The sequence below is a fragment of the Corythoichthys intestinalis genome, chromosome 11 (assembly GCF_030265065.1).
Source record: "Corythoichthys intestinalis isolate RoL2023-P3 chromosome 11, ASM3026506v1, whole genome shotgun sequence".
Lineage (NCBI taxonomy): Eukaryota > Metazoa > Chordata > Actinopteri > Syngnathiformes > Syngnathidae > Corythoichthys > Corythoichthys intestinalis.
In genome coordinates this window covers 4,256,907-4,282,014 of record NC_080405.1, presented here as the reverse complement: position 1 = coordinate 4,282,014, position 25,108 = coordinate 4,256,907, and the positions used below count along the sequence as shown (strand labels likewise).

Sequence of the window (25,108 nt, the reverse complement as noted above, 5' to 3'; positions counted from 1 at the left end):
AAATTTTTAGAATTTCAACATCCCTTTTGGTTAAAAAAGTTTTATAAAAAAAAAAAATCTGATGTTTCATCAACAAAATTGTCATACACATAAAAAAACTAATTTGTAATTTTTATTTCTTTACGTAAATTGGAACTGATTGTTTTAAATGTGAGCTCTATTAAAAAGTCGATAATGTACTATGCCATGGTGAAATACAGTGGGGCAAATAAGTATTTAGTTAACCACTAATTGTGCAAGTTCTCCCACTTGAAAATATTAGAGATGCCTGTAATTGTCAACATGGGTAAACCCCAACCATGAGAGACAGAATGTGAACCCCCCCCCCCCCCCCCAGAAAATCACATTGTTTGATTTTTAAAGAATTTATTTGCAAATCATGGTGGAAAATAAGTATTTGGTCAATACCAAAAGTTCCCCTCAATACTTTGTTATGTACCCTTTGCTGGCAATAACGGAGGCCAAACGTTTTCTGCAACTCTTCACAAGCTTTTCACACACTGTTGCTGGTATTTTGGCCCATTCCTCCATGCAGATCTCCTTTAAAACAGTGATGTTTTGGGGCCGTCGTTGGGCAACACGGACTTTCAACTCCCTCCACAGATTTTCTATAGGGTTGAGATCTGGAGACTGGCTAGGCCACTCCAGGACCTTGAAATGCTTCTTACGAAGCCACTCCTTTGTTGCCCTGGCTGTGTGTTTGGGATCATAGTCATGCTGAAATACCCAGCAACGTCTCATCTTCAATGTCCTTGCTGATGGAAGGAGATTTTCACTCAAAATCTCTCGATACATGGCCCCATTCATTCTTTCCTTTACATAATTCAGTCGTCCTGGTCCCTTTGCAGAAAAACAGCCCCAAAGCATGATGTTTCCACCCCGATGCTTCACAGTGGGTATTGTGTACTTCGGATGCAATTCAGTATTCTTTCTGTGTTTTTACCAAAAAGTTCTATTTTGGTTTCATCTGACCGTAACACATTCTCCCAGTCCTCTTCTGGATCATCCAAATGCTCTCTAGTGAACCACAGACGGGCCTGGACGTGTACTTTCTTCAGCAGGGGGACACGTCTGGCAGTGCAGGATTTGAGTCCCTGGCGGCGCATTGTGTTACTGATAGTAGCCTTTGTTACTGTGGTCCCAGCTCTCTGTAGGTCATTCACTAGATCCCCCTGTGTGGTTCTGGGATTTTTGCTCACCGTTCTTACCATTTTGACGCCACGGGGTGAGATCTTGCATGGAGCCCCAGATCGAGGGAGATTATCAGTGGTCTTGTACGTCTTCCATTTTCTAATAATTGATCCCACAGTTGAATTCTTTACAACAAGCGTTTTCCCTATTGCAGATTCAGTCTTCCCAGCCTGGTGCAGGTCTTCAATTTTGTCTCTGGTGTCCTTCGACAGCTCTTTGGTCTTGGCCATAGTGGACTTTGGAGTGTGACTGACTGAGTTTGTGGACTCTTTGACAGCCAGAAATCTTGCTTGTTTGTAGGTGACCAAATACTTATTTTCCACTCTAATTTGGAAATAAATTGTTTAAAAATTAAACAATGTGATTTTCTGTTGTTTTTTTTTTTTTCCACATTCAGTCTCTCATGGTTGAGGTTTACCCATGTTGACAATTACAGACCTCGCTAATCTTTTCAAGTAGGAGAACTTGCACAATTGGTGGTTGGCTAAATACTTATTTGCCCCACTGTATTTGCCACCCCTCAGAAAGTTCCTGCCCCCGTCTCGCCACCCCATAAATGAGCGCTGGCGTCGTTCATAATATTCTTTTGGGTGGACATAGGCACACGTCACGGGCTAAGCAACCTATATATATGCACTTTCTTGGAAGTTTGGGACACTCGAAAAATGGATCTCTTGCCTGCGATTGCTAAGCTAATTGAGATCTCGATATACGTTTGTGTGCAACTGTAGTTCACAATAACAAAAAAAAAAATATTTAGTTCTCGCCAAAACAAGTAAAGCTCTATTAAGACTCAGTGTTTTGTGCAACAAGCGGAATCGAGCAAGAGCCAGGCGAACGAGCGCAGTTCTAGCAGCGATGAAGCCGAGCGACCTCGCTCACGACTGGATTAAATGGCGACTGGCATAAAGGGTGTGGAAGTCGTGGGAATAAAATGTGCCAAAAAGTGGAGTGGTCATGCCATGTACAAGTATTGCACTCAACCACAGCAAATCTACATGGATGCATTCAAATACTAGTTGTATACTGTTCACTTGATTAAACTCCATACTACTCACGCACTGGGTCCAATGCCGCGGGACATCAATGGAAAGCAACTTCAGAGACAAGTGTGTAGCAGCAATGAAGCAAATTTATTTTATTTTCCTTCATTTAATCATTTATATACCGTATTGGGCTGAATATAAGACAGGCATGAAAATCTCTCACCTTTCGGCGAAATTCGCCGTTTTGAAGTCAAAAAGGGCGACCTACGTGAATTGCGTAGGTCCGAGGAGAAATTCTTTTTGGGAGGGGGGGGGGGGTCGGGAGGTTTTATTTAATTATTATTATTATCATCATGTGATTAACTTAGTACGTAAACTGAGCACTTAAGAACACAGTCAGCAAATCCTTCTAGATGCTTCGCTGACGAGAACCAATCATCGGCCCAAGCTGCGTTCCACTATTCCAAACGCGCACACTCCTTACGCGTGTACATGGAGTGCTCGGAGAGCCTTCGGTTGCATTGCAAAGCAGCGAAAACAAAAAGCAGGCCTTATCCACATCGGGGCAGACCAGAGCGCAGCATACACACTTGCCTGTATTTGCCAGCAGATTGAATTTGGTGAGTAATGGTTTCAATCGTTTTCACGTTTTGCGATATAAAAAAGTTACTGCCATTCGTTGCAGCTTGCGTTGAACACTGCCAGAGCTAGCCAAGTCTCCCATGAGAAGAAATAGCTCCCGTTAAATTGGTGTCAAGCTTGTGTATTTAGCGGTAATATAAACGAAGAAACACACTGTTGAGTCAAATTAAGCGGCATTCTCTCGGATAGAGGGGGCGCCTCACATCGCTCCCGTCGTCCGCCGGAGACGCGTTATTTTTGGCTTGGATTTGAGCTGACGGCCGGTGTCGGCACAACAGCGGCCCGACGAGTGGTGGGAATGAGTCCTGCTTCTTAAAGCTTTTCAGAAATACAGGGATCCCTCGTTTTTCGCGGTTAATGGGGACCAGAACCCGCCGCAATAAGTGATAACCGCGAAGTAGCGCCCCAACCCCCCCTTTTTTTTGTGCGTGTTCAATGCATTTATTCAGATTTTACATTGGAAAAAAGATACATATATATAAGACATGTTTTTTCACTTTTTTCACCAAAGTATCATTTATAAATGGTTTTCAAGCACTTCAAAATGTAAGAATTATGATAAGTTTTAAACATGTTACTGCCCCACCGAATTATTTTTAAACAAGAATAAAGTAGTTAGAAAATGCTTGGCTTTATTAAAAGCTTCATAGTGAGTCTACTCAAACCCTCTCAGGCTTTGGTAAACGGTGATTGGCACATGTGCAAAGTTTTTCTTTTTATATATATATTTTTTTGTTTGAAGCAACTTATTTGATTGAATAATAAAGACACAAATGTCCTAGCCAAAATGTGGCCCAAACGCAAAACATTACTTAAATGGAAAAATTTGTTTCAATCAAGAAAAATAGTTTTCAAATGCTTTTTTTGTCTCAAATTTATTATTGCAATCAAAAACTTTTTTTTTTAATTGAAGCTACTTTTTGGGATTAAAAGTATATACTGTATTTTGATTGAAGCAACTTTGTTTTTGATAGAAGTAACTTTGTTTTTTGATTGAATAATAAAAACACAAATCTAACTCCATCGTTATTGAGTGAGAAAGAAATTAAGAAATCTTTAAAACTAAAAGCCACCGGGGAGTCTGTTTGTTTTTTTAAATATTTATATTTCATTACATAGACATGCGTCGTAGGGAAGGGCGATTGAGGGATAAAAAAAGGAGTTAGATGAGGCTGCTAAAGGCAGTGGATACCTCATCAGCTGGGTGAATAGCAGACCTGGTAAGAACAAGTTTGCAAGGATAGTCGGGTATTAAATCCAATTATAAACACAATTACAATGTTATTTTTCTATAAGATTTTTATGTCATTGCTTTATTAATCATTAGGTGCTAGAGTTGTTAAGTATGGATAATAATGAAATAATAGTTTTAAGAAAACTGTGCTGTTGGTGGCTCAGTGACCATCTGATGTGGTTTGTTCTCAGATGAACAAGTTGAGGAAGGAAGTTTTGATGCAGACGTTGAAGGAAGAAAAGAGGCAGACTGACTGAGTCACAGCCAGAAAGTGTTGATGACAGTTTTGATTTCTATTCACTGTTGCCCCCTCCCAATTAAAGTATGTCACAGTCGCAGCCAATTATCTAAAGCTGGTTAAAATTTAAGTTATGTTGTTTTAAGGTGTATTAAATACTTGTTCATGTGCCCCTTTTGATCTACGAGCACCTACCCCTCCACCGGTCTCTGCATGGCCCTGCTGAAACACAGTGTGGGTCGACAGAGCTCAATATTTTGTTGGGGTGTACAATACAGTGTACTGGAACATATTTCCTCCACACCCTTCTCACCTTTTTAACCCCTGACCCATTTTCATGCCTGATAAGATGGCCCCCTCTTTGTCAAGAATCAAGTTTGAAAAATGACTTTTGAACACCAAATAAATTTTTATACAGAAAATAATTACATCTGAAACAAATGATTATAACAATATATTTGATAGAAAAAGCATGCTTTTTTGCCTCATTCAAATCTTAATATCTGAACATTTAAATATGTAAACTCAAGTGCAATCACATTCGTAAATGAATGGCTACTGGTTTTTGAAACGTAAATAAACCAATCTATTGTGATAAAACAACAAAATTGCAATAACTGCATTAACCATCAAAGTGAGATCTAACTGTAACTGTATTCTTGAAACAAATCTGAATAAGGAAAAACATTGCAATAAAACAATGCAAACTGGTTAAAGTTGAGAGTAGCTGAGCTCTGTCATGACAGAACATTACTCAAGTTCAGCATTCGCTTAGTTGATATCTGGCGCCATCTAGCGTCGTGAATGGGTATAATGACCCTAAGACGACTCCCACTTTTTCAGTCTTATTTCAATGCAAAAAACACCGTCTTATATTCGGGCCAATACGGTATTTCTTTGATAACTCAAAATACTTCCATACTACGGACATGTTGGCGGTGAGCCAGTAGTGTTGCTTCTCGCCGTGTTTTGATGTTGTCATCACAAGAGGACTACGGTTCTTTACACTTTTTGGTGGTAAAACTTCGGTCTTTTAACCGAAAACCGAAAATGCAATTTTAGCTATTTTTGGTCGAATGTTTTTGGTGCTATTTCTTCGGTCACATCTCTATAAAATACACCACTAGCAAAACAACCCTTTACAACGCCACTGCAATGGCGTACCGCACGCAACATGTCACTTTTGCTCATTAGTATTCATGACGTTAGCAACTGTTGCTAGGCGGGTCAAGCTTGCGTTTGTCCCTAATGCTTAATGCATGTATATAGTGTACGAATGAGCTGTTTACGGAGCTAAACCTACTAATTCTGTCCGAAAATGATGTCCCTGCTGCCAAATTCACTGGTAAAGATGTGGAAGAACATACAAATGTTCAGTTAAAGAGAAGGCTTGAGTGTCGAGGGCTTGAAAAAGACGGGAAATATGAGCCGACCTGATCCAGAGGTAGCTTTTTTATCACACCTTTTTCTTGTGTGCATTGCCTTATGCCACTGACAATGACATTTTCCTGTTTATACAAGCTATCCTTTACCACGATATGCCGTCTTTCTTTTATATTGTATCCTCTGGTTGTCTTACGACGTCTCTGACCGTTATTGGGGGTAATTTACATTGCTATTTTAGTATAGCGATCGCAAATGCTACTCAGTGACAGCCAACGGGCATTTTTAATATTTTCATTCATAACAAATCTTAATTCTATAATTCATTTACATTTCTCCCTTACTAAAGTTTTTTCTTACAACAGAAAAGGTCACAACAGTGGCAGGCAGATACCACTATAATGTTTTTTCAGGTCATTCATTGTCAGACAGAAAAGCAGCACGGAAAAACGCCACGCTTAAAAATATCAAAATGGCTTACCTCTTCGTCCTCTGTAGGACCATGGCCCCCAACAAAATGAATGTATATGCAAAATGCATATGAAGGTGAATGGCTTCACCTTGCTGGCATTAAACTGGTCTTTTGGACGTCCGCAAAAGTTGATCCATTGTTCACATTTTTCCTCTTTTTTTGGCTTCGGTAAACGTATGAAGAAAACCATCCTTCATATGTTGTAATGTCTAGAGTCGTTTCTACAAGTTCCATAGCATGAGGGTTGGAAACAAGCAGTACTAACATGGGTTGTATGAGAAGGCGCTTCTATGTTGACCCACTTCCGGTTTACAATTGGTGACGTCACAGTCTAATAATAGCATTTGTGCGGTATGCCATTAACAGAATCATCCAAGCAGCAAAATTGAATTCAAAGCTTTTTTCTAATGGAATTACTCGATTTAATCAATTAATCCAGGGGTGCCCAATCCCGGTCCTCGAGAGCCCCTATCAAGCTTGTTTTCCATGTCTCCCTCCTCTAACACACCTGAATCAACTCATCAGGATGGTTATCAGGCTGCTGCTGATGAGCTGATCATTTGATTCAGGTGTGTTAAAAGAGGGAGACACGGAAAACAAGCTGGATAGGGGCTCTCGAGGACCGGGATTGGGCACCCCTAAATTAATCATTACAGCACTACACAAAAATATTCACACTTTGTGTTTGAAGGGAAGAGTTTGAAATCCATTGCAGCCCGTGGCTCATTTGATTGTGAGTGTGCAAGGTGTTTTGCCATACCTGAAGTGTTTCCACATTGTGCTCAGGTTGCCCTAAAACAAGCCTTGGAATTAGGCTTCGTTGTGTCCACCGGGTTGCCCTGCCATATTATGCTATGCCCGTCTCACTTCTCTGTGAAGAGTAGCAGACCACTACTATGATAAAAGCATTTTAAAATGATGTCAGATAATATTGACTTTGGTTTTTCATTATCAGTTTTGGGCCATTATGCATGTTGTCTTTAAAGTGAATACAGAGGCATTCTGCCTTTGTTCAAGGGCTGGTCAAAGCTAAGCACAGCAGTTATGCTGATTGACCAGTAGATGTCTCCAAACTAAAAGGCTTGGGGTGTGTTATGTGAGCATACCATTTGCATTCATGGTGCAAAAATTAAATGAAAAATAAATGATTGAAAAATAATGAATTAAAAACTCACTACATACTGTACCTCATTCACTGTACTGAAGCACTCTGTGAGCCATATGCGATCTGGCAGTGCCTTATTGGCACGTTGCACTTGCACTTGATTAAAAAAAAAAAAATGTTTTTCCTTAACTTCATTTGAGGTTTTCACCCAATGTTTATTGGCAAACCTTGAAGTTTTTACATTTATCATTATTAAAATATCCAGTGGAGCATCACAATACAATGCATTTCTGCAGATATTTAGGTATATCTTTTGATGGACAACACTGACAAAATGACACTTTGACACAATGAAAGTAGTCTGTGGGCAGTTTATATAATAGTTCATTTATTTTCACCTCAAAATAACTCAAAATATAGCCATTAATATCTAAACCCCTGGCAACAAAAGTGAGTACACCCCTTAGGAACTACATCCCCAAATGTCCAAATTGAGTACTGCTTGTCATTTTCTCTCCAAAATGTCATTTGACTCGTTAGTGTTACTTGGCCCAGGTGTGCATAGGGAGCAGGTGTGTTCAAATTTGTAGTGCAGCTCTCACACTCTCATACTGGTCACTGAAAGTTCCAACATGGCACCACATGACAAAGAACTCTCTGACGATCTTAAAAGACGTATTGTTGCGCTACATGAAGATGGCCAAGGCTACAAGAAGATTGCCAACACCCTGAAACTGAGCTGCAGCACAGTGGCTAAGATCATCCAGCGTTTTAAAAGAGCAAGGTCACCTCAAAACAGGCCTCGGGTTGGTCGTCCAAAGAAGCTGAGCGCACATGCTGAGCGTCACATCCGAATGGTTTCTTTGAAAGATCGTCGCAGGAGTGCTGTCAGCATTGCTGCAGAGATTGAAGAGGTGGGGGGTCAGCCTGTTAGTGCTCAGACCATACGTCGCACTCTGCATCAAATTGGTGTGCATGGCTGTCACCCCAGGAGGAAGCCTCTTCTGAAGACGGTACACAAGAGAGCCTGCAAACAGTTTGCTGAAGACATGTCAACAAAGCACATGGATTACTGGAACCATGTCCTTTGGTCTGAAGAGACGAAGATTAATTTGCTTGGTTCCGATGGTCTCAAGCATGTGTGGCGGCGACCTGTTGAGGAGTGCAAAGATAAGTGTGTCATGCCTACAGTCAAGCATGGTGGTGGGAATGTCATGGTCTGGGGCTGCATGAGTGCTGCAGGTGTTGGAGAGTTACATTCCATTGAGGGAAACATGAACTCCAACATGTACTGCAGCAGAGCATGATCCCCTCCCTCCAGAAACTGGGTCGCAGGGCAGTGTTCCAGCATGACTATGACCCCAAGAACACCTCCAAGATGACCACTGAAGAGGATGAGGGTAAAGGTGATGGACTGGCCAAGCATGTCTCCAGACTTGAACCCAATAGAACATCTTTGGGGGATCCTCAAGAGGAAGGTGGAGTTGCGCAAAGTCTCAAATATCCGGCAGCTCCGCAACGTCGTCATGGAGGAATGGAAGAGCATTCCAGTGGCAACCTGTGAAGCACTGGTCAACTCCATGCCCAGGACAGTAAAGGTAGTTCTGGATAATAGTGGTGGCCACACAAAATATTGACAGTTGAAATGTTGTGCATATGTTAATATTGACAACTTTCACCAAGGGGTGTACTCACGTTTGTTGCCAGGGATTTAGATATTAGAGGCTATATTTGGAGTTATTTTGAGGGGAAAATAAATGAACTCTATTATATAAGCTGCACACAGACTACTTTTCATTGTGTCAAAGTGTCATTTTGTCCGTGTTGTCCCATGAAAAGATATACCTAAATATCTGGAGAAATGCTAGGGGTGTACTCACTTTAATGATACACTGTAAGTCCACAACAGTTATCGGGCTTTTGAAGTTGGAAAATATCGGGATATTGGTTAAAAGTCATTCTTGGACAACTGTAATAATAACCCATATGAAATTCATGTGACTAATAAACTTGGCAAATCATTCTTGTACAGGGGACAAGAGACTATAACCCAAAACAGATGGCAATAAGAGAGAAAGTTTTTAACACCATCATCAGCTGCTTCAAACGTCATGGAGCAGAAACTATCGACACACCTGTTTTCGAACTAAAGGTAAAAATTCACATATTCTTGTGCAAATGTATGTTATGAGTAGATTCATTTCAGACTCAACATTTTGTCCTTGTCAATTTTTAGGAGACTCTGACAGGGAAGTATGGAGAAGACTCAAAGCTTATCTATGACCTCAAAGACCAAGGAGGAGAGTTGCTTTCCCTTAGATATGACCTCACCGTATCCTTTACATCAGGGGTGTCCAAACCGGTCCTCAAGGGCTACTGTGGGTCCTGGTTTTTGTTCCTAACAATCGAGCACTGACAGTTTAACCAATAAAGTTTCTGCTTAAACAAGCCACACCTGTCTGCAATCAACTGCTTACACTTGTTAGACACCAGATTGGGAAAAAGGTGTCACCGTGTTTTGTTGGAATGAAATCCAGCACCCACTGCGGCCCGATGTGGAATAGTTTGGGGACCTTTGATGTCAAGCAGGGGTGTCCAAACTATTCCACATCGGGCCACAGTGGGTGCTGGATTTCTTTCAACAAAACAGGATGACACCTTTGCACCAATCTGGTGTCTTACGTGTGTAATCAGTTGATTGTAGTCAGGTGCTGTTTGTTGTAGCAGAAACCTCATTGGTTAAACACTTTGTGCTCGATCAGTAGGATTAAAAACCAGGACCCACAGCGGCCCTTGAAGACTGTTTTTGGCCCCCCTACTTTACACATAATGTACACACGTGGACAGATTTGTGCGGACTGTATGGGTCGATGGTGGTAAAGGAGCTCAGCCAAAAGGCAGAGTTCTCGATTTACCGGTCGATCTAGGTTTTTAACATTAGCAGATTTGGTTAAACAGTGTAGACTCAAATTTCCCTCACACCCCCACATGGTCCTATGGAGGGTGTTCCGGGAGTACCAGGTATCAGACCCCCATATACAGACGTTTCGATTACTGTACAAGCGGTGTCAGAGCTTGGTCCGCATTACCAGCAGTAAGTTGGATTTGTTATTAGTGAGGCTTGGGCTACCCTTCTTTCCCCCGATTCTGTTCACACATTTTATGGATGGAACACCTAGGCGCAGCCGACTCTACGAGGGTCTCTGGTTTCGTGACCTCGGTATTGCAGCTCCACTTTTTGCAGATGTTGTGGGAATTTCTGCTTTATCAGGCCGCAATCTTCAAATGGAGCAGTCCGCAGCTGATATGAGAAATCTGTGCCTCTAAATCCAAGACACACATTCTCAGTCAGAAAAAGGTGGAATGCAGTCTCCAGGTCAGGGATGAGGTTCTTCCCCAAGTGGAGGAGTGTAAATATCTTCAGTTCTTGTTCAAGATTGAGGGAAGAATGGAGATGGAGAACGACTGGCGGTTCGGTGCAGTGTCTGCAGTGATGCAGACTCTGTATGGGTCCGTCGTGGCATGGAAGGAGCTGAAAGGTCCAGCTCCTACCAGTCGATTTATGTTCCTACCCTCACCTATGGTTTCGAGCTGTGGCTCATAACCGAAGGAACAAGATTTTGGATACAAGAGGCCAAAATGTGGCGAGAAGCTCAGTCATTCGGGAGAGGCTTGGAGTAACGCCATTTCTCCTCATCAAGTGGCTTGAATATCAAATTAGGATTCCGTCTGGATGCCTCGCTTGCGAGGGGTTCTGGGCAGATTCCACGGGAAGGAGGCCCCAAGGTCGACCCAGGACATGCTAAATAAAGGAAAATCAACTCAAGCTAATAATTTAAATCTCCTAAAGATCCTTCATCACACCAAAAGTATGTGTTTGCCTTAATATCCTTACATTCAGGTTCCATTTGCTCGATATCTGGCAATGAACAAGATCACCAACATAAAGCGCTATCATATTGCTAAGGTCTACCGCCGTGATAACCCTGCTATGACCCGCGGACGCTATCGGGAGTTTTACCAATGTGTAAGTCCGTTTCAACTAATCCAATCAAATCTGACTCCTTTCTGCTCTTAACCTTTGACTGATTTGCCAGATTTGACTTGTACAAAGAGGCAAAAACGAGAAAGTGTTTCATAATCAGTTTTTGGCTTCTTCCGTTTTTGGTGCAGTCGAATAGTGTTCAGAAACCATTGTGGCAGGACAAAAACACGAGAAAAATGGATCCAACAAAAATATGCCGGTTGTAAGTTACTTTCAGCCCTAGAAATGACTAGAACAAGAAATATTTCTTTTAAATACGATGGCAAGTCAAAAATGATCTCCACACCCTATTTTCTGCCCTTCAAATTGTCTGAAGCGCAATGAGTAATTTTTTTTCTTTCATTAATGTTTTGATGGGCATACTCTAACCTGGTACTGAATCAAAAGAAGCAGGCGTGTCTGTAATTATTGATTAGCGTGTTAACAAAAATACTATTGCCTATTACACGGCACAAAAATTGGCATGCTCAAGAAAATTTGCACAATGAAAAAAAATTAAGTGTGCGCTATAGAACAGTGTGTATCATTTTTGACCACCCCACAAATTTTTTGTGGACCTTAGCCTTACAGGCTTCTTATTTCACTGTTGTTGTTGTTGCTATTTCAGTGGTCTTGGAATTCATTGGCAGGTTCCCAAATTATAACTGCGCTCATTAATAATTCTCTGAATTACAGGATTTTGACATTGCCGGGCAGCATGATGGCATGGTTCCAGATGCTGAGTGCTTGAGGATAGTCTATGAAATCCTCAGTGAGCTGGAACTTGGGGACTTCCGCATCAAGGTAGCATTACAGTACAGAGAGCGTCTTAGCTCATTTGCACATCACTAGATAATGTCCTTTTTGTTCTGTGTTTGAGGTCAATGACAGACGCATTCTTGATGGCATGTTTGCTGTCTGCGGTGTGCCAGATGACATGTTCCGCACCATCTGTTCAACAGTGGACAAACTGGACAAGGTAGGCATAGTTTTTCGATGTATACCTTAATTCATTCCTCTTTTGAAGTCGCTTATCCTCACAAGGGTCACAGGGGTGCTGGAGCCTATCCCAGCCAACTTCGGGCAGTAGGCAGGGTACACCCTGAATTGGATACTAGCCAATCGCAAGGCACAAGGAGACGAACAACCATTCACGCACACACTCACATCTATAAACAATTTAGAATGTTCAACCATCCTACCATGCATGTTAATGGGATGTGGTAAAAAAACGGAGAAAAGCCACACAGGCACGGGGAGAACATGCAAACTCCTGAGAGGAGGGCCGGATTGTACCCTTCATCTCAGAACCGTGCTGCCCTGTACACTACTAGTTCACATAACAAAAAAAACACAAAAAAAAACTATTTTTAAGTGTACCCTGCCACTTGGGATGTCACGATACCAGTAATTTATTAGTCGATGAAATAAAAAATAAATCCCATGTACTTTAATGTACACTCCTTTATTAGAAGTAAACAATACATGTAGCTAGTGCTGCAACGATTAATCGATTAACTCGAGTATTCGATTAGAAAAAAATATTTGAATTAAATTTTGCTGCTTTGAGTATTCGTTTAATTAAAGTGGCGTTGTAATGGTTTATTTTGAAAGTGTTTGCATTTAGTTTTACTTATTTGGGTGGATACACTGCCCTCTAGTCTGCTTCATTTCACATGGCTGAATCCAGCTGCTCCATGTTAAAGCCAACATAAGCTAATTTTTTATTTGAGCTAATGTTTTTTTAATGCATTCGTAATTTACTTTATAGGTATATTCAGCCGTTTTTTGTGGTAGTATGTGTCTGAACCATTTGTTAAGAGCATTGTGGGGGAAAAAAATGTTAGCGTTTTAATAGCATTTAAGCTAGCGGACTTTTGTTTAGTTAGGCAATTGTTCTTTTGTTGATCCTTATTTATTTTTTATACTGTTTGAGGCTTAGTTCAGGTATTTTATTTTTCATGTTCCTTCTCCGATTACTCGATTATTCGAACTAACTAGTTCATCGATTACTCGACTACGAAAATAATCGATAGCTGCAGCCTTACATATAGCTATGCTTAATAACTTATATAGAACAATCGGCATCTTGCTTTAAAGTATTAAAATAAAATAATGTCCATTAAAGTATCAAACAATAGAATAAACAAAATATTGTGTATGTACAGTAGAGTAGCCTTCGAGTATTAAACAATGAAATTCTGTGCATCACGGTCATGTAGCATTCAAGTATAGATTAAAAAAATATACAGGTATATTGTTTTTACTTAAAGGTGTAACGGTACATGTATTTATATTGAACCATTTCGGTACGTGGTGCTCTGTTCGGAATGGAGGCGTACCGAACGAGTTTCTGACGTAATGTAACCCTTACACTTTTCGACGCTGTGAGTCGATCGGGTTACAGTTTCTTTGTGTAGATTATATTTTCTCAGTCTTCGCTACTATAATGAGGACCAACACGGTACGACAGTATAACCCAGAAACATCAATGGCGCGACAACGTGGCTGCCGCGAGAACGCAGTGACACGCGGGCGTTAAAGTCAATCAGCCAATGCACACCAGTCGCAGTGCAGCCGTGTGTTTTAAAGTCAATCAGCCAATGCACACCAGTCGCAGTGCAGCCGTGTGTTTTACGCGGCTCAACACGAGGCACGCGAAAAGAACGGCAGAGTTTATTATTTGACGCGACCCTCCTGCGTCAATACTACTACCGGTAGCTAGGATCAGGCAGACCGCAAGTCACTTGTGTAAAAATTAGGGTTGGGAATCTCTGGCATGAAGCCGATTCGATATGTATCTAGATACACAGGTTACGATTCGATTAAAAAAACGATACATTTTTAAGGCCCAGCGATTCGATACGATTCGATACAGTTTAAGAACGATACGGTTTGATACAGAGTGAAAACGATACATTTTTAAGGCCCAGCGATTCGATACGATTCGATACAGTTTAAGAACGATACGGTTCGATACAGAGTGAAAACGATACGATAGCAAACATTTGTTGTGTGTGTTCGTACAGTATTTTAAAAATATAAAAAAGACCATATTTTTTAATAGCAAAATTTACAAAATTTGATACCAATGTTATGTTTTATTTTTTATGAGAAAATAAATAAGGCTTACTATATGACCATCATTTTGTTGGATGGGACTGATAATACAATAAAACTCCAGTCACAGACAACAATAAAGTGCAGTAATTCAATTACTGTATTTCCTGGTGTTTTTAACACAAGAGGTAAGTAATTTAAGTGCAAACTTTCAATGTAAACATCTTACAAACAAAAAATATTAATTATATGCAACAGCTCTTGAAAAAAAAATTAAACCTGCTAGTGTTATCATAAATAAATAATAAATTATGCTTTACGACTGGTATAATTGGGGGAATAAAAACATAGCATTTTAGACAGGTCAGTAATCATTACTTTAACCTAATACACAGCAAAGTCATTCACTTATGCCCGTGCTTCCTCATTTTTTATTGCTCATCACTGTCCATATCTTTTTTTGAAGGGCAAATTTTTCTTGAGGAAGATCAACTAATCCACATGTTCATATTTAATTAGACTGCGTTTCGTGGAAACAATATGCCGCCCTTTCCAGCATTGTAGTGGGTTATTTTTCAGGGTTAAAACTCACGATTTCTGTACCGCTCCACACTTCACACAAGCTCTGTCCCATGCGAACAGATCTGGCTGCTTTCATCACTTAAAAGTCCGACTTTTGTTTTCCTGGGTGCGTTGAAAATCAATCACAGCACGTCGCTGCCGTCGGTGATCACACTGTCCATTGTTTTAGCATGTTGCTTCGTTGCCACTACTAGTTTCGTTTTCGTTTTGGGTTGTGAAGAAAACGCGACGCTGCGTGCGTTACAGTGGTTTCGTTAGCTCTCGCGTTGTTATGACACGCCCGTGACGATCAGGTAATGACGGCGACTAGTAGCGGTTCTGCCGAAATGCATGGGAAGTAACGTGTGGCAACTAGTGTTGTATCGGTCGCGAAGGATTCGTTCTTTTTGAACGAATTGTTTGGGTGAACGAGACCGAACTAATCACCATCTGCACTGATTCGTTCTATGAAGTTGGTGCTTGTTCACTGCGTGGGAGGGCGTTGAGCAAGCGGCAGCGTCTTCTGACATCGCACACGACCAATCAGACGCCAGCCTCATCGCGGGCAGGGGAGGGACCGGAAACAGAATCAGGGCGTATGTCACTCACTTCCACGTGTGGCCAATAAGTAGCCAGCGTGCAGGCAGGGGGGCAAGACTGAGTTTTGTCACTTCCCGTTCAGTGACTCGGTCCTCCGGCTCCTGACGTAGCTTGCTGCTAACTTGACTTTCCAGTAATGACTATGCGGTGAACGAATCAAAAAATGAAAGGAAAGGACTTTGTCACATATTTGTTAACGTGGAGCCTATTAAATGCAGCTCAAAAAGACAAAAACACCACACAAATCTAGCGAGCATGGTTTAGTGTACTACTTTTCTCAACAGACTCGGGACTACCTATTACGACATACTATCAAATTTACAGTAATTTAAAACACGGGTAGCTACGAGGCAAGCAAAAGCTGAGCTGCGGTCGCGTGACGGCAATGAAGGGGGCAAAGAACTGTCACTATATGGAGGCTTCATGGCAGCGATATTTACCTCATATGTGCACAGAAAAAAAGAATATATAGTATGATCACCATAATACTGATTTGCAATGAAACGGTATATACATGTCCATTTTTTCCAAGTGTTTTTTTTTTTTTTTTTTTTTCTCCGTGTCAGGTGTTGGTTGGTTTGACAAATTATGTCAATCCGTCCATCATGTGCTACTCAAGCGCCCCAAAACAACGCACATGGACACGGGAGATGTCGCAATATGTCTACATTTTTCTTATCAGACTAATGAGAGTAGAAAGGCGATATCGTAAAGAGCAAACAATTATTTCTCGTCAGCATTTGACAATCTGAGATGCGGGGACGACAGGGGAGCTGACCGGATTATTTTATCTATTAATACCAGTGCAAAAATTCAATACGATCACCATAATACTGATTTGCAATGAAACTGTATATACATGTCAATTTTTTCTGAGTGTTTTATTTTATTTTTTCGTGTCAGAGCGTGTCGGTTGGTTTGACAAATTATGTCAATCCGTCCATCATGCGCTACTCAAGCGCCCCAAACCAACGCACGCGGACACGGGAGATGTCGCAATATGTCTACATTTTTCTTAACAGACTAATGAGGGTAGAAAGGCGACATCGTAAAGAGCAAGCAATCATTTCTCGTCAGCATTTGACGATCTGAGATGCGGGGACGACAGGGGAGTTGACCGGATTATTTTATTTATTAATACCAGTGCAAAAATTCAATATGATCATCTTAATACTGATTTGCAATTAAACTGGCAAATATCAAAATGTAGTATTGTCTTTATTTCAGAGCAGCACATTCGACAACTAGCCATTTACACCTATAGTTTTAACAATAGTGACTAAAAATAATAGTGATGAGCATAAAAACAAAAATACAACAGAGCGAGAGGTAAATATGATGTGTTGGTCGTTCCATATTTAGAAATTAAACTTTTGATTATTTTTATTTTCGTGACAGCAAGCATGCTGCGTTGGCTGGTAGCAGGCTAGCAGCAGCATTGTATATGTGTGATCGAGAACATGCTAAAGAAAGTCCGTGCGCCCCCGACCCCAACCCCCACTCCTCCCACAAAAGGAAAATGTTTAACCGTGTCCTAAATCGAAATGCAAGCACGAGCCATGATTTTGAGCCCATAGAACTAGGACAGACGACGCGGAAGTTCTCCCTCGCTTTTGCAGCAGCGGCAGGGAGGTAGACGAGGCTGTCTGTGAAAGCAGAATGATATTGCCTGTCACTCATTACTGAAACTACGACGAGCGGTCAATGAGGAGCCTGTCTGCAAGAGAGAGGGAGGGACCAAGAATGTCACTTCCCGTTCAGTTATACTGCGAAGCGGTCTTTGGTGATTCGTTCGTCAACGTCACTTCCCGTTCAGTAACCGAACGATTCATTTGGACGGGGAGGGAGATGAGGGGGGCGAACGATTCGTTGAACGATTCGTTTGAAGGAATCTTTTTACTGAACGATCCGGAATGGATTCGTTTACTCAAGTGAACGACAGATCCCGTCACTAGTGGCAACCACGACTGTGAGTAGTGCTTGTCCATATTATACCATGCGTGCGGTCTCGATCTGAGTGTGCGCTGTGTGGCGAATGACGCGCACTTGTGTCATACACTGAAAGACACAAGCGTAGCATGTGAAGTAAAAGCTAAATTATCATATTAAGCAATGCATTGAACTAGGCATTAGAAGCCGATTCTTGTGCTCGCGATAGCCGGATTCTATCTCTACTATCGGTTCACTGAATATTTAATGGCTAATTACTGTCGAATGGTAACTTTACAATCGATACATCTGTATCTCTCACCTGGAAAACCGGATATCCGGTCGTATCGGTTTATCGTTCTCAAGCTTAGTAAAAATACGGTGGATCCGGTCGATTTTCAAACTAATATGCAATCGTAACCCACTTTCTGAGTCCATCAGATCTCTTGAGTGGTAGATCGGGGCACAGTTGACTTGTCTTTGTTGATTTATGCTATAATAATAACCAACATGGCCCCGTGTTCAATACAAAACCCTCCTACCACAACAAAACAAGTAGGAACTAATATTCACATAGGAACTAAAGTTATACAACATAAAATATACAATATAAGTGAATACTACATCACATTTGTAAAATATAAACACATAATAAAATAAATAATAGCCCATTTAAATAAAATACATTGAAATGAGCTAAAACACTTGTAATTAAATAATATTCTGTGTGGCGCTTTAACTTGAGAAAATCCACCAATAAAGCTTTTGAAAACCGTTCATAAGGGGGGAAAAATTATTCATTGTGGCATTTCATTTGTAAAATGCATGTTAAAATCTTTGTCATTGGGATTGCTTTTCTCTATAGCACGGGACTTTTTTCTTCTTTCTTTCAGAAAGAAAGCTGACCAATACGCGGGGTCTGAAAGGCAAATTGTTGTTGGATTACCTTTAAATACCCGCTACTTTTTGAGTAGAATTCTAGCTTTGTATAGGCTAATGTTCCTATTGTTGAAAGCACAAAGGTGTGTAATAAACAACTAGCCCATTTATATTTTGCATTTTGTTTTTGCATTTCTGTACTGAAAATGAACCGAACCTTGACCTCAAAACCGAGGTACATATCGAACCCAGATTTTTGTGTACCGTTACACCCCTATTTTTACTACTAACATACACATCCGTGCCCACACATTCACGCGAACACAGATTGCAATCAATAATTTACAGACATGGTGTGGTGAAAACAGTTTTTCTGATAGCTTATTCAAAATGTTTTATGACAGAATGACATCAAACGATAGCCTATTATAATGTCCGTAAATAAGCGTTTCTCCTTTAAAGGCATCCTTGGACTTCAGCCACAATTGTTCTCTTTTACCAAACTGTTATTAGAAACACATACAGTGCCTTGCAAAAGTATTCGGCCCCCTTGAACTTTGCAACCTTTCGCCACATTTCAGGCTTCAAACATAAAGATATAAAATTTTAATTTTTTGTCAAGAATCAACAACAAGTGGGACACAATCGTGAAGTGGAACGAAATTTATTGGATAATTTAAACTTTTTTAACAAATAAAAAACTGAAAAGTGGGGCGTGCAATATTATTCGGCCCCCTTGCGTTAATACTTTGTAGCGCCACCTTTTGCTCCAATTACAGCTGCAAGTCGCTTGGGGTATGTTTCTATCAGTTTTGCACATCGAGAGACTGGCATTCTTGCCCATTCTTCCTTGCAAAACAGCTCGAGCTCAGTGAGGTTGGATGGAGAGTGTTTATGAACAGCAGTCTTCAGCTCTTTCCACAGATTCTCGATTGGATTCAGGTCTGGACTTTGACTAGGCCATTCTAACACCTGGATACGTTTATTTTTTAACCATTCCATTGTAGATTTGGCTTTATGTTTTGGATCATTGTCCTGTTGGAAGATAAATCTCCGTCCCAGTCTCAGGTCTTGTGCAGATACCAACAGGTTTTCTTCCAGAATGTTCCTGTATTTGGCTGCATCCATCTTCCCGTCAATTTTAACCATCTTCCCTGTCCCTGCTGAAGAAACGCACATTCTGGAAATGCGAAGATAAAGCTGAAGTGGCAAGATCCTTTGCGCTCGAGTTCCACAGAGATGCCCCAACACGAGATAATTCAACCCAATCACTGTGCCTTAGAGAAAAATGGTTTTGCAGAAACATTTCCAACATTTTAAATAAACAAAATTCTTTTAACAAAATGGCAGATGTAAAAGATGACAATGTGTATCAAGACACCATTGATTTTATTGCAGCATTGCTTACTCAATCGATGTATTGATGCAGTTCGACACATTATTACACTCTTAGTATACTAATATCTTTTTATGGGTAGCGTAAGATAATTATTTTCCTTTCCTCTGGTTTTTCACATTATGTTGTTCATATTCTATCATATGTTATATAACAGATGCCTTGGGAGGATGTCAAACGAGAGATGGTAAATGAGAAAGGCCTGTCAGAGGAGGCTGCTGACCAGATTGGGGAATATGTCAGTATGCAAGGTAAGAGTACAAACACATCAGACGACTTATAACTTCTCAGTGATGTTGTTTTCTGCTGTAAAACCTTCTTAAAGTGCTAGTTTTGCACATTTTCCCAACTTGCATATTTCAAAAGGCATGAAAGTCATTTTCCAATATTTGTCACTATTTCATCCTTAAAGTAGGTCAAAATTGGCGTGTGGCCTGCTTAAAGTGCGTTTTTTAAAAGGTGCTATAAAATGGTAACCATGTCAAAAAAAATCTGCACCAATGTACTTTTACACAAAGAAAATGAATTGGCACTCAAATCTTGATTTAATTATTTATATATTTATTTCACCCAAAACAACGCGTCAGGGAACGCCCACCTTGTTTCCAGAAATTCTGCCGTCTTGCTCATCAAAGCTTGAAGAAATTGCATCACACAGGTGAAATTGTCCAAATCCCCACTAATTCCAGAATCTTATTTTCCTCAATAAAAATTTTCGATGGAAAATTAAAATCAAAACTCTGTCATCAATACAGGTAGTCCCCGGGTTACGTATTCCGTTCCTAGGCTGGTGATGTAACCCGAAATTACGCATAATTCTCAATTAACCCTTTTAGTACCCCAAGATACCCCCTGAACCTCGAAATCCCTAGCCAAAAACATGTATTATGCATCATCAAGTCCATCGACGGGGGTACAACCGGGTATGTTGTCCCGGGCCTCAGGACCATAGGGTTCCATGATTGACTCTTAATTTATTTTATTTTACATTCACATATTTATTTTTTATTTAAATCATTGTCTGATTAAATATTATGTTCTACTCGATATATACTTAAAAACTTTAACATTAAATATTTCAAATATATACTAGTCCTTCTCAAAAAATTAGCATATTGTGATAAAGTTCATTACTTTCTGAAATGTACTGATAAACATTAGACTTTCATATGTTTTAGATGCATTACACACAACTGAAGTAGTCCAAGCCTTTTATTGTTTTAATATTGATGATTTTGGCAAAAAAGTCAAGAAAAACCAAAAATCCCTATCTCAAAAAATTTGCATATTTCATCCGACCAATACAAAAAATGTTTTTAATACAAAAAAAAGTCAACCTTCAATTAATTATATCAGCTATGCAATCAATACTTGGTCAGGAATCCTTTTGCAGAAATGACTGCTTCAATGAGGCGTGGCTTGGAGGCAATCAGGCTGTGGCACTGCTGAAGTGTTATGGAGGCCCAGGATGCTTCGATAGCGGCCTTAAGCTCATCCACAGGTTGTGTCTGGTGTCTCTCAATTTCCTCTTCACAATATCCCACAGATTCTCTATGGGGTTCGGGTCAGGAGAGTTGGCAGGCCAATTAAGCACAGTAATGCCATGGTCAGTAAACCATTTACCAGTGGTTTTGGCACTGTGAGCAGGTGCCAGGTCGTGCTGAAAAATGAAATCTTCATCTCCATAAAGCTTTGCAGCAGATGGAAGCATGAAGTGCTCCAAAATCTACTGATAGCTAGCTGCATTGACCTTGCCCTTGATAAAACACAGTAGACCAACACCAACAGCTGACATGGCACCCCAGACCATCACTGACTGTGGGTACTTGACACTGGACTTCAGGTATTTTGACTTTTCCTTCTCCCCAGTCTTCCTCCAAACTCTGGCACCTTGATTTCCGAATGACATGCAAAATTTGCTCTCATCTGAAAAAATTATTTTGGACCACTGAGCAACAGTCCAGTGCTGCTTCTCTGTAGCCCAGGTCAGGCGCTTCTGCCGCTGTTTCAGGTTCAAAAGTGGCTTGACCTGGGGAATGCGGCACCTGTAGCCCATTTCCAGCACACGCCTGTGCACGGTGGCTCTGGATGTTTTTACTCCAGACTCAGTCCACTGTTTCTGCAGGTCCCCCAAGGTGTGGAATCGGCCCTTCTCCACAATCTTTCTCAGGGTGTGGTCACCTCTTCTGGTTGTGCAGCGTTTCCTGCTACTCTTTTTTAGGGCTGTCCCAAACGACTAATTTTCTCCCGATTAGTCAGCCGACTATTTTTACGATTAGTCGACTAATCTAATAATTAAAAAAAATTTTTTTTTTTTTTACTAATTTAGCAATGAAATTTTTGTTGACGCTTATCAATTCACAAAAAACATATTGGAACACTCAAATCATTTATTAAAGTACAAATAAACACGTAAATAACAATAATAAATCACAAATAAACAATGAGTTCAAACGCTGATAGAATTAACTAGTGTAGCATCCCGATTGAAAAGATGGTCTCTTAAACTGATGGTTTACAACTTTTATTCCATCCTTGATGTAAACACACTGTAAGAGCTACGGTGCACACAAATAAAGCAACACAATTAGAAATTAACAAAAACTTTTCACCTTTTTCCTTTTAAACCTTATTTATATATCAATGAATTGCCTATATGAATTGCCTTTACCTTATTACCTTATCATTGACAATCTCTCCCTTGAGTGCAATCACTGTGTATACTGTATATATTTATGACCTTTTAACCTTATATAATTTTCTATACCATAAAATAAACCATAACATGAAATAAATCTTTCAATTAGCATTAAGAACAATACTTAATAGCACTTACAGGCCCATTGTCAATGAAACATTATTATTTAGTAAGGCGACAGCACCCTCTGGTGTACAAAAAATGGAGAATAAAAAAAAAAAAATTACAAACTGCGTGAAGGCGCTTGAGAGGTGTTTATTCACGGCCGACGTGCAGCCAAGCTTGGCACTGAAGAGACAGGACAGAAGAGTGTACTCTCCTTAGTTTCTTTGAAATAAGTCAATGTTTTGGAGACACTGGTGCGCTTTTTTTGGCTTTGTGCCGCTTTCCCCGCTTGCAAACAGAGCATCCGACATTCTAACTTTCCACGCATATATTTTTTTAACCCTTCATTAACCGTCGACAAGATGTTGTGCTCGTCGATGGATTTACGTCATCGATGACGTCGACTATGTCGACTAGTCGGGACAGCTCTACTCTTTTTCCTTCCCACACACTTCACTTTGAGGTGCCTTGATACAGCACTCTGGGAACAGCCTATTCGCTCAGAAATTTCTTTCTGTGTTTTAGCCTCTTGCTTGAGGGTGTTAATGATGGCCTTCTGGACAGCAGTCAGGTTGGCAGTCTTGGCCATGATTGCGGTTTTGAGTAATGAACCAGGCTGTGAGTTTAAAAGCCTCAGGAATCTTTCACAGGGGTTTTGAGTTAATTCGTTGATTCAGATGATTAGTTTAGTAGCTTCTATAGAGAACCTTTTCATGATATGCTAATTTTTTGAGACTTTTGAGACTTCTTGACTTTTTTTGTTAAAATCATTAATATTAAAACAACAAAAGGCTTGAACTACATCAGTTGTGTGTAATAAATCTAAAATATATGAAGTCTAATGTTTATAAGTACATTACAGAAAATAATGAACTTTATCACAATATGCTAATTTTTTGAGAAGGACTAGTATTTTTTCCCTTTTTTGCACAACTACTGCGCAACAACTCTCAACAACTCCTATCTCACCCCCTTATGCTCGCCCACCTCTTCGTCTGCACCAAATTGGTAAAGCCGGTCATATTGTAGGGGACAGCGGCCCCTCGGGAATGCCGACAACACCGTGCTCTACATTAAGCGTGAGCTTCCTCAAAAAGTCGTTTTCACTGATGTTATGAATGCTTTTGCTGTCGAAAAATCTAGGCGCATCACAGGGATGTGGAGGGGGCAGGCACAGGTTGTTTCGTTATACTGTTTTATTCTTTAGCAGGCAGGCATAGCATTCTCAGTTGTATTGTAATGTAGCCTACATGGGAAAATAGATTGAAATAGTTTGTTTATATTGTGTCACATCACATTATGGTCTGTTAAATTTAACTGTCCATCTCAAATTAAATAATTTGAAAATTTACTGTCATTGGTTGCAAAGCATTAAAGTACTGCATATGTTGTCGTGACAAGCCGGTGGCAGGGGTGGGGTGGGGGCCCTATAAAGGTCTCTTGTCCCCGGGCCCCTGCAAGTCTGTTGACAGCCCTGTACATCATATTAATAAAGTATAATATAAGATGCTCAGAGGTTTTGTTGTATTATAGACACACAACCATTCACGCACACACCCCCACCTACGGGCAATCAGCAGTAACCCTGAGAAAACCCACGCAGGAACAGGAAGAACATCAAAACTCCACAGAGGAAGGCCAGAGCCAGGATTGAACCCACGATCCCAGAACTGTGAGGTGGACATGCTAACCACTGTTCCACTGTGCCGCCTTCATAAAATGAATTATTTTTAAATAAGAATAACTTTTAAAATGCTTGTCTTTACTAAATGCTTAATTGATTGAGTCCACTCAGCCTCCCACACCTCCCTCCTGCTAAGCAATGGGACCAAAGAATTTTTTTTTTTTTTGGACACCAGTGCAGCTGGCGTTTGGTACTTAAAGTTAACAATGATTGACTGTTTTGTAGCTTTGGTCTGGCCATATTAGCTCTACGATCAAAGACAACTCATTCATTGTGTAAGTGAGAGGCTGTTCTCAGCAGAGTGAGTAAGCTTGAAGGAATTTGATGCGCTGTACGAGCGTGAAGCAAAAAAAAAACGGGTTTGCGTGTTTAGTAAAAAAATCCTTCCTTGCGTCCTTGCGATTCGAGTATTGCGCATCTGCACATCGTGATGATGTTCAAACGATATTTCGTTCAGGCCTAGTGTGCGGTGATGCATGAGGGTGTGTGTGTGTTTTTTATTATGTATTTAAAGTGTGTTCTTGTCCAATACAGTATGCATCTGTATACTTTTATACTATATTTTTTTTGTCTCTGCAGAAAAAGGTACAAAATTAATTGCTCAAATGATTTAAAATAAAAAAAAATGGGGGGGGGGGGACTTTTGTATAAAAACAATTTTAGATTTATGTTTTGGAGCCATAATACCCAGTTCTAGATACAAACTTAATAAAGAAAGTCTTTCATATGGTGCATGTGTCAAATTATGTTCTTCCACCTTAAAGAGCCGTGTTTTTTATATTTTTGTTTGTAGGTGGGATGGAATTAGCAGAGCGCCTCCTTCTGGACCAGAAAATGTCTCAGAGTAAGCAAGCTTGTGCAGGACTATCAGACATAAAATTGCTCTTCAACTACTTGCAACTTTTTCAGGTTACAGACAAG

At 40.3% G+C, this 25,108-nt stretch overlaps 1 protein-coding gene across 4 annotated transcripts in view; it reads left to right on the top strand.

Annotated features, from left to right (window-relative positions):
* The window catches only part of hars (histidyl-tRNA synthetase), a 40,362-nt gene that overhangs the window by 5,717 nt on the left and 9,537 nt on the right, over window positions 1-25,108 (top strand). For all 4 annotated transcript variants that reach the window (XM_057849523.1, XM_057849526.1, XM_057849524.1 and 1 more), the window contains 7 exons: window positions 9,284-9,403; window positions 9,488-9,583; window positions 11,153-11,278; window positions 11,972-12,079; window positions 12,156-12,254; window positions 19,858-19,951; window positions 24,981-25,108. In XM_057849523.1, coding sequence (XP_057705506.1) covers window positions 9,284-9,403; window positions 9,488-9,583; window positions 11,153-11,278; window positions 11,972-12,079; window positions 12,156-12,254; window positions 19,858-19,951; window positions 24,981-25,108 — 771 coding nt within the window. The remainder of the gene's footprint in view (window positions 1-9,283; window positions 9,404-9,487; window positions 9,584-11,152; window positions 11,279-11,971; window positions 12,080-12,155; window positions 12,255-19,857; window positions 19,952-24,980) is intronic.